The sequence below is a fragment of the Apaloderma vittatum genome, unplaced genomic scaffold (assembly GCF_000703405.1).
Source record: "Apaloderma vittatum isolate BGI_N311 unplaced genomic scaffold, ASM70340v1 scaffold42266, whole genome shotgun sequence".
NCBI lineage: Eukaryota > Metazoa > Chordata > Aves > Trogoniformes > Trogonidae > Apaloderma > Apaloderma vittatum.
Window position 1 is genome coordinate 1,151 of NW_009720863.1, and position 10,662 is coordinate 11,812.

Here is a 10,662-nt window from a genome sequence, read left to right on the forward strand (position 1 = left end):
GCTGTTGAGTGCCACAGCAGTGCATAAGGCCATTTGTAAATAGAAATTATGAAATAAGGTTAGTGCTTTTGTACAGTCTTTTGATAGTGTCAAAGTTACATATTTGACTTTGACCCTCTACTTTTGGGTGTTGTTGTTTTTTGTTTTTTTTTTTTAAATTCCTTGTAGTGTTGAGCAGGTAGAAGGAAGCACACACTTACCCGCTTCCCGTAGTTTTAGTTATGGATTAACCTGCACTGTGGTCTCACTGAGATAAACTGTGACTATTTTCCCTTTGAATTCTTGTTTATATGAAGATTGCTTAGGGACTGGAAAGATTTGGTTTGTACACACAAATGTCACATGGTTCCCATTTAAAGGTTGCTTTGCAAATTTTGAGTGCTTCATGACTGAGGAGGTATTGTTAGGGGAATTCTCTTGGAAAAGATCTAGAGTTATTAATAGGAGAGGAGGCTATTAAAATTTCATGACGGCTTGATTCTTCTGACTTCCACAGATAGCAGTATTTCCAGGTCACATATCATGGTAGCACATTTAATTGAATCCTTATTTTCTGAAAGGTTGTGTCATAACTGAGGCAGATGTGAGGGAGCCGAAGTTTTGCAGCAGTCAGCGGTTGCTGAGATATGAACTGGGACACATATAACTTGTCTGAAATTACAGAAAATGCTTCTGAGTATATGCTATGTGTAATTCAGTTACTTGTAAAAAAAACCCCACTGAAATTTGTTTCTTGATTTAAAAAAATAATAAATACTGCCATCAGACAACACTTAGGAACACCTAGGGGGAAGCAAGCATGGCTGTATACAATTTTCCAGTATTGCTGTCTACTACCTGTGCTGTCCCTGGATTTTGGTAATACCTCCATATTTATCTGAACAGGTGGTCAGTCATTCTTCAGCCGAAAGGACTCCATCCGAACCATCTACACATCTCTGCATAATGAGCTGAAGAAGGTGGTGGCGACGGGTCGCAATGCACTAGGAGGAACAGCTCCTCACTTGGAAGAGCTGCTTTCTCACCTGTCTGAACAGCTCTGTTTTTTTGTTCAGGCTCGGATGGAAATTGCTGACTTCTATGAAAAAATGTACACGCTCAGCACCCAAAAGTTCATTAATTCTGAGGAACTGGTAAACATTTTGGAATCCATCTTAAAGAAATACAGCTCAAGGTCAGTGCCTATTTGCTGACAGTAAGTACTGGGACGTATGATAGGTAATAAACAGTGTTGAGGTTCAAAGAGAGCCTGAAGACTTTGACTAATGAGCAGCACAGCCCCTTGTCTGAGTTCATAGTTCATGCATGAACTCCGTGTTGTTCGGCAGCATCAGAGGTGTGAAGTCTCAAAATACAGCTCCTCTGAAAAGGAAAAATAAAAAAGGGAGAGTGTTTGTACTCGTCGTGTTCTGGCAGCCATCTTCCTTATTCCTTAATTAGTACTCTGCATGGTCGTATTCAGCAGAGAGGGAGAGTCATTCTCCTTGTAAGAGATGTAAGACTTCTCATGTTTTTTCATTAGGAGTGAGGGGGAAACAAGTCTATATTCCACGTGAACTTCAGTAAAATTGATATGTAAATAAAGCAGATGTTTGTGTTGCAGTTTTACTTAGACTGGAATATGTGTCTGCTTAATTCTAAAAGCTACACCATCATTATTTGGTCTACTTAGCAGGGTTATGGTGCTGTATTACCACTTCTCTTGAGAAATGTTGGAGCCAGTAGAAGGAGCACATCTGAATCTTTGGTCCCTGCCATTACGGTTTCTTGAAGTTAAGGTCTAATAATTCCTGTTGCAAGAACCCCAGGATAGTTCTAAATGACTTTGGGATGAGTGTTTCACATCTGACACCTGTGAGCCTTGAAAGTGATGGCAGTTTAAAAACTAGAATTTTTGAATGCCTGCTGACAGACTCATATTCTGGCTCTTTGTTTTGAAGCTAAGCAAGGTAGTTGTTGTAGGAAGATAACTTTCAGCTGCAGTCAAGTTTTTTAAAACATTTGTTTGTGAAATAGTTCCTAAAGTGACATTGGGGGAGAATATTCTGAGGTCTTATTTTTTCAGTTATGATTTTTAAAGTGTACACCTAGGAAAAATCAGAATAATTCAGTGCTGCTTTCTGACACTCCACATGTAAGCCCTACAGCTGATCCTCTTATTTTTTTAGGAATAGGTTAGGCAAATTGCTGCATAATTTTACTATTTGAAAATCAAAACTGGCTTCTATGATCTTACTAGTGATTGCTTTGCAATTCTTTTCTTTTGGTTCATGATCCTTTACAATATCAGGACTGCTAGTCCAATGAAAAATGAAACTTACGTATTTTTTACCTTGGTGCAATGAACATTAAGAAGTAAAAGGAAGGAAATTTTATTTTTAAAGTTGATTTATGTTGTATACTAACATCACCAGCTGTTCTGAGCAGGTGCTGGTCAACAGCACTATTAAAACCAAAACTGGGATTTCCACAACGTGTTTGGGGACTGTTATATATGAAATGTTTTACTGGGCTATTTACATAAATTCCAGTGACATGTCTGTACTTCTAAGGCATTTTTATAACCTCTTTAAAAAAAAAAAAGCGAACTCTCACTTGGGGAAAATACTTCTGATCTTGCGTTGGGTTAATGAATGATCTCTTGGAGATGCTCCAAGGTGCCATTAGAGGTAATTCAGTAGCTGCTGTGTGGTCCTTCCTAGACATCTACAGAATATTTCAGAAAAAAAGTGAGGATAATCATATCTTCCTTTAGTCCTTCCTTCCTGTTCGATCCCCACGTGTTGCCTGATGTACTCAACAGGTGGTGTCCCTGGCGACAGGGAGGCTGGATTAAAATGATCTCTAAGGTCCCTTCCAGCCTAGGCCATTCCATGATTCAGTTTCTTTGCATCTGAGATCAGTGGGGGCTGTTATGTTGATGTGTGCTGGAATGCCTGGAAGGCATTTCTGGTGTACAGTGTTGACCCTCTCAGCTGAAAGGTCAAATCAACTCCTCCTTACTTAGTCTCTTCCTTCTGTCAATATATTCCTTGCTTGTGATGAAGGATGTGTGCTGTTATTTCTGCCAACTGAACTAAGGCCAGACAGGGCATCTGTGCTGTAGACAGGTTCTGGCCTTGGTTTCTTTCCTTTACATCATAAAATAGCTGTTCAGATAATATAGAGCAACTAATTGCTTGCTGGTAAAGGAATGACAGAATTAATTGACTGTCAACAATCAAGTCATACTCAAAATCATTAACTCTTGAACAGTTTAGAGATATTTTTTACTACTTATTACTGACTTGTACACAGCCAATATTGGACACTTTCCATTTTTCTATAGAATACAGCTGCAGAAGCAACTTTTCCTCATGTTTTTTTTTTTTTATGTGTTTGTTTTTAATTGTTAATTTGGGTAGGATCTTAAGTGAAGTAAAACAGCATCAGAAACTGAATTCTTTAAAAGCTCAGCATAAAACAAGTAAGCCTATTTGGATGTAATTGTTTTTAGGTTTTAATTGTTTTTCATCTAGTCAGCATTTTGCAAGCATATGCAATCTCTGGAAGGAAGTAAAAAGTTGTAGAAAAATGGGTCTTCTTCATAGTCTGCAAAACAAAACTCTGGCATCCCTCTGCTTTTGAGAATGATTGGAAGAAAAAAATCCATTTTCCAATGTATTTTTAAGTTTCTAACACTCTGGCTTATTGAAATATTATAAAAGCCCGTCTCTTCTAAGCAATACTGCGCTCAGTCAGATGCTTCTGTGTTATGAAACTTAATTACAGCAGATAAACTGAGTACATGACTTGTTAGTTTATTCTGCAACCCTTCAGGCTTCTCAGATGTGGCTGAGGTGTGTATTTTTGGATTAAAACAGTGTAGCAAATCCTGCTGTGCAGTGAAACATGAAAATAGCTGTGAGCCATGAAGTAAAGTAGGAGTGGGAAGCCGTACATCATAATGTTAATCCAGGAGACCTGGTAATACTATATTAGTATGATTTCTTTAATTGCTCTTCAGATTGAAGAATAACCTTTTTGGTCTGACTGCAAGTGTGTGGAAACCACAGTGCTAAGCAAGCACTCGATGGGGACTATCTGAAACAAAAAATGCTATATAATGCTTTGTTCCCCCCCTGCTTCTAATACACGGCAGTGAAACTGTTTTTCTGCTGAATACCAAAACCATTGGAAATACATAATGTTGACTGTTAGCAGAATATTACTTACAGTTGGCTGTTGTTTATTCAAAGAAAGGTAAATATGCTCTGCCCCTCTCAGCTCACCAAAGAAATCAGTCATCAGTCATAACGCTGGTCCCTGACACAGCCTGTGTACAAGAGGTGACTGCTCACCCAGCCCAGACTGTTTGCAGAACATGGTGTATCAACTGATTTATGATATTTATCATTTCATGTTCTTCATATCAATTTGGACTTGCATCTTGCATCTTTCAAGATGCGTATTGTGTCTGTCCAAAAAAAAAAGTAGTTTAAAAATGGTGATAAAATTGTCAGATGGTTTTCCCAAGCCTAAGAATTAATCTTTTGGTAAGAGTTTGATGGAAAGTCCACAAGAAGATCAAGTGTTTTGGTTTTGAACCAAGTATTTCCCAAATGGATTATATATATATATCGTCTTTTGAAAGCCGAGGGAAATGATATAGTTGCTTTCACTTTATCTGAAGAATTCAGTATATATTGTTTTAAAGCAATAACAAGACACACAGGGTATTTTTCTGAAGTGAGGGGATAAATCTGTGTTTACTTAAATGGAAGCCTCATCAGGTGTTGTCTTTGAACTGTTGGTTGTTCATTGTTGGAGACCTCTTTAAGAGTCCTAAATGCCTATTAGGGAACTAATTTACTAAAAAGGCCACTTCCGTCTTTGCTGAAGACTCAGTCTGTCTAAAGTTAAGTATTTAGCTTCTGTAACTGGACCAGTTTTGCAGAGTTTCAGTTAATGCGTTTATTGACTATGTTATAAATTTACAAGTAATTTGAATATTAAGGAAAGGGAGGTGGGCTAGATCTCTCTTTTCCTAAACATTTGGAAAAAGTAAAGTGAAAAGAGAAAGCTATAGAATGGATCTATAAAATTCCATTTTATTAAGATTTATTCCAGTAGTAGAATTGCTCTTGTGAATAAAATGTGCAGTGGCACTTCTACCTGGTGGATGAAGTGGGGTTTTTGTTTTGTTTTTGTTTGTTTGTTTGTTTTCAGTCTGTTAAATTGAGAGCTGATCTTGACCTGAATTTTTAGTGAGAGAGCTTGGTTGTTATGGTGTTGTCTTTGTGTTACGACAAAGTCCTGCCAAATGTTTTTCCCCTTCTTTGCTTTTAGTACACCAAGGTTTGAAGTTTGACGTGTTGTTCATTGGTAAATACAGTTAATCATGCTTCTGTTGACTAATTTTCAATCACAATTTTATTGTGAATTAGAAAAAGAAGAAAAAAAGAAAAAAATCTCCTTGGCTTGTCTTTCTCATAGATTCCCTCTAGAAATGGAATAAGTAACATAATTCCTTCAGTTTAATTTAATGTCTTACTGCTGTTTCAGAACTATCAAGACGTATTTTACCATCATAAGAGATTTAAAATTGGAACAAAACTACCTGAATTTAAAGAGAATTTGTGTTATAGTAGTTCATGGATCAAAATAAACAGTGATTGTTCTTGAACTGCTTGAATATAATTGTTTTGCTTTGATATGTCTGACAGGTGTTTTTTTTTTCCTAAATGCAAAATGCTGTGCACTCATTAAAATATTTGACCTAATTATGTTAAAAGCACTGTTTTTTTAATTAACAAGATTATGGTTTTGTTTACACTTTACTGTGCTTTGATGTTTGATCTTCTGTCTGTGAACTGACAGATACTATGTGATTATTTCACTGTTGAGTACGGCACTTCTCATGTCTTGACTTAACGTTGTGTTTTCTAGATTTCATCATCCAATCCTCAGTCCTCTCGAAAGCAGTTTTCAGCTGGAAGTAGATGTGCTTGCACATCTCTTAAAGGCTCAGGCTCAGATCTCAGAGTGGAAGTTCCTTCCATCCCTGGTCAACTTGCACAGCGCTCACACAAAACTACAGACTTGGGGCCAAATTTTTGAGAAGCAGCGAGAGACCAAGAAACATCTGTTTGGAGGGCAGTCGCAGAAGGCTGTACAACCTCCGCACCTTTTCCTCTGGCTGATGAAGCTCAAAAACATTCTCCTTGCCAAGTTTAGCTTTTACTTTCACGAGGCCCTTAGTCGCCAGACAACAGCATCCGAAATGAAGACTTTGACTGCTAAAACAAATCCCGATTACTTCGGGAAAATTTCCAGCTTTATCCGGAAGTACGATGCCGTCAATGTTTCCTTAATTTTTGACAATCGTGGCTCCGAGAGTTTTCAGGGACATGGTTATCATCATCCCCATTCATACAGGGAAGCCCCCAAAGGAGTGGATCAGTACCCTGCCGTGGTGTCTCTGCCCAGCGACAGGCCAGTGATGCACTGGCCCAATGTAATCATGATTATGACTGACAGAACCTCTGACCTCAACAGTTTGGAGAAGGTTGTTCACTTCTATGATGACAAAGTCCAAAGCACGTACTTTCTGACTCGCCCTGAACCTCACTTTACCATTGTAGTTATTTTTGAGTCCAAGAAGTCGGAAAGGGATTATCATTTTATTTCTTTTCTCAATGAAATTTCACATTCCCTTAAGAACTCCAAAGCTTTTGCGAGCTTGAAGCCTGGATCCAAAGGGTAAAATGCAAACCACTTACAAGGAGGCAAGGCAGTCTGCTAGCCTTGGGGGAGCTGAGGCTTTCAAGGGTTACATAAATTCGTGATTCTTAGAGTCTGATTAAAAAGGAACCATTATTTTTAATGTTGCAAGTTCCTTTTTTTTTAAGCTAACACTTTAGAAAAGTATTTTTGGGCAGTACTCAGTGGGACAACTTAGTTGTGGGGTTTTAATGGCCACCGTAGGATTTTTGGTGTGGTTTTCAATTTTCAGTATGATTTATTTTTTCAGTCTGCAACTTTGTTGCCTGTATCGGAAAAGAATGTATGCACTTTATCTTAGTCAAATCGTTGACTGTCTTCTATAGAATTTATTGAAAATATGGTGGAGATGGAAAAAACTATCTTTTCAGAAAACTGATGATTTCTAGGAACTAAACACTGATACAAGGAAATATATATATTAAAAAAAGGCAATACTGCAAGGACACATTTTAAATAAAAATACATGAATCGCAAAAGGCACTATTGTTAATTATAATTTAGTTTTCAAATGATTTAAAATGATAATTAGGGTTTCTGACACTCTGTTAAGCACCAGTCTCTATTCCCAACACCCTGTGTCATAAAACTTTGTCGTTGCTCCAGAACACAGGCTGGGGCAGGAAAAGCTGCGGCGTGGGCTGGAAGGCCAGTATGCACTGGAGTGCAGTGACATAGTGTTTCCTGTGCCAGTCTTGGCTCAGATTAACTGAAGGAGACAAGCTGAGGTTGAGCAGGTATTCTAGAAGGAACAGATCCACGGAAAAAGCAGCAAAGCTTTTAAGTTGTGCTTTTATTTGGCTAAATTATTTTTAAAAAACCAAAAAACAGCATTAGGAAATGCCCTTTGTAAATGGTTGTTCTCTAATTTGCTCCTGGTGTCCAGCTGAAATAATTTTCAATTTTGTGGAAGTATGTATTTTTTTTTCTTTATGTTCAATTTTAAATGATTTCAGAATTAAGCCAAATCACTTTGGGAATTTGGATTTAAATTTATATCCTATGCGGCTATGTTTACCTCATTTTAAAATGTCTCTTTTGCCACTTACTTCCAGGCTGCAGGTTTAGAAAAAGTATGTTTTTTAGTTACCCAGAAAGTGCTTAATTTTGGAAAACAGTATTTCCAAATACAATAAAAGGGTCAATTTGGCTGTACCTGTAGCCTTATACTGCATGATTCTTCTGACTGTTGGCTATGCAGTTGTGCAAGCGCTTTCGTGGGGCTTCAGGACAGGTATGGGTCAGCTGTATTTCAGTATGGTATGGTTAGATCAGTAGTAGAGACTGTGTTAAGATACGACATCATCAGATTTGTTTTAAAAGGGAGTTTAAGTTAAAATGCTGCTTTCTCTTAAGACTGAAATATAAAAGGTACCGTTGCAGACATGGCTTTTACTGATTGCCTTTCTCTGCCACAAAAGGGTATGGTAACTTGTCTTGCCTCTTGTGGCAAGTACCGATTTCTTTACAATCACATAAGCATGTTCTGTTCTTGAAATGTAGCTCTGACTTTCCACTTTGTGCAAATAGAGCCTTCCATGCTTTGCTATAACTCTATGGTAGGTCTGCTATGAATATCTGTGCCACTTAACTGCATTTCACTGCAAGGCTTAGTCTGACTGCAGCCCCTTCTCAAAAGTTTAGACTCTACTCTTTACCATCGGCAAGTAAAAGGAGTTGCAAATATACCAGTGCCTGGTTGTAACAGTGTTACCCTCTGGAGCTTGAATTTTCCTTTTAAGGGGACAAATTTACAAATGACAACGTTGAGAGAAATTATGTGCTTCCCGCTGTGGGACAGTGACCTTGTAATAACATTGTACTACTGACTTCCTCAGCCTGAGTAACAGAAAGGAGGCTGACGCCAGAACTGATTCCCGGTCTTCAGCAGTGTAATAAAGTGTTGTACAAATTCTGTCTGCCTCTACAGTGATTCTAGGTCCTACTAGCTCTCTGTGGGGAAGGGGAGACTCGGGGAGGAGACCGCATGTGGTTCAGAGAGACACCTTGCTCATTTCTGAGCTGCAGGGGCTATGTTACAAGAGCTGCAGGAGAAGCCTGCCGCCCTTTGGAGCAGACCAGCAGGTTTTACTGGCTGCTGAAATGGCTGGAGACTGTTCCCAGTGGTTTTTATGGGGAGAGGAAAAGGAGGCAAGATTTCAAATCCAGCAGCATGCTGCACGCTTCATTCCTCAAGTCCTGGTTTTTGGTCCAAATATCTCCAGCCCCTCATCTCGCAGTAAGCCGAGCGTCTCCTGCCACTGTTTTTGGCAAGCAATGTCTCTGGGGGCAGCGAGGGGATGCCAGGTGATGTTTCTGTGCAGGAGAAGATGAAACTTGCTTTGTCCCTTATGTGTGCGGGGGTGGTTTACTGTGGTTTTCTTTAGAGGGTCTTGGGGAAGTGGCAAGAAGAGTCGTCTGACTTGTGGGTAAGAATTTCTGAACATTTAGGCTGACGAAGAGCTGGAGAGAGCTGTGACCATTATTTTCATGGTGTGAGAAGGGAGGGAATGGGAAACAGTGAGAGGGAATTGGGTGCCAGAGAGAGAAACTTTTGTGGAGCTGCCTCTGGGTTTCGAAGTTCTGTCCCTGATGGTCTTCTTGTAAGTTCTCAGCCTTAAATTAATACAAGGTGGGGAGCAGAAAATCCAGGCTGTAGGAAGTGGCTTGGATGAAAACTGCAGAGGTGAAGCTGAAGAGAGATTACAGGAGAATCGATATCAAGTAATTTTGCAGAGTTGAGGTACACTGCAACCAAAGTGTGTGTGTGGAGTGAGTACATGTGATGAATAAATATTTATAGATTTATCAGCCCCCTGCAGACTTGTGGCACAGTTTCTTATTTGATGCATCAAGGAGTTTATGTTTTAAATGACAAATGAGGTAGCAGGGGGACTGAGTTACCTGTGATGTAAAATTGGCTAGGCCAGTAAAAAAAACCCACATAAGGGAGGGAACATATCTATGAAGTAAGTAAAGGTGACCAGAAACTCAGTAACTGGAAAAAAAAAATCCATTACTAACTTCAGTACTGGAAAGATTGACACTCTCTTTGCTATAAGAATTGGAGAACAAATGCACTTTTGCCAAGCCGGGCAATACCCCACTTACCAGATTTTTCTCTCCACCAATTTAGCTAAGCAGAACTGAATGTCCTACTGTACTTTAAAAGTTGTATGTAAGTGACTGCTTTAAATGCAAGATGTAAAGATCTTTGTGATAGCATAACGGAAGCTGATGCTTCCAGACATATTTAAAAGTTTTTAAAACAGGTACCGAGATTTGATATAGGTACCTCTCAGATTGCTTAGAATAGCAACGTGGAAGCTTATGCCATAGCAGATTTCATATACCTCATCACTTGCTTGAGCCTGTGAGGATTTTGGCAGAACATTTGCCTGGAATGTGAATTGACAGCAAATGTATTCTCATATCTCTTACATGTTTTATATTTATGTCTTGTAAGCTGTTTTCTTCTACATGTGGTGTTCAGGTGTTTTTCTTGAATAAAACATCTTCCTTTTTTTCCCCTCCCAAGCATGAAGACGTTGCAGGGAATGGAAACTGCTAATATATTCTGTATCGTGCTGCAGAGGACTACAAGACACGCATAATACACATAATATTCAGGTTATAGTGATCTAAAAGTAACAAACTCCTGGTATCTATTTGAATACTAACACTCAGCGTTTATGCAATTCACTTAAAAAAAAGTCTGAGCTGTAAGTGGAAGTAATTTCATGGCAATCTCCCAGTTAATTATTGCTTTGGTCCGCTTGTCTTCATACACGAGCTTTTTGAGACACTTATGATCATTCTGGTGGTTCTTTGTTTGAGGTCAGTTATCCGAGGCTTCCTTGTGTAGGTGTCGACAACGCCTGCCGCTGCAGATGAGCCTGC

At 38.9% G+C, this 10,662-nt stretch overlaps 1 protein-coding gene across 1 annotated transcript; it reads left to right on the top strand.

Moving 5' to 3' along the window:
* Positions 1-881: 881 nt before the first annotated feature.
* On the top strand, positions 882-7,014 carry LOC104275234 (chromosome unknown open reading frame, human C12orf66; the record flags this gene model as incomplete). Its single annotated transcript, XM_009871139.1, has 2 exons — positions 882-1,174; positions 5,929-7,014. Coding segments are annotated over 2 exons (1,110 nt in total), but the record flags the coding sequence as incomplete, so codon positions are not given.
* Positions 7,015-10,662: the final 3,648 nt, after the last annotated feature.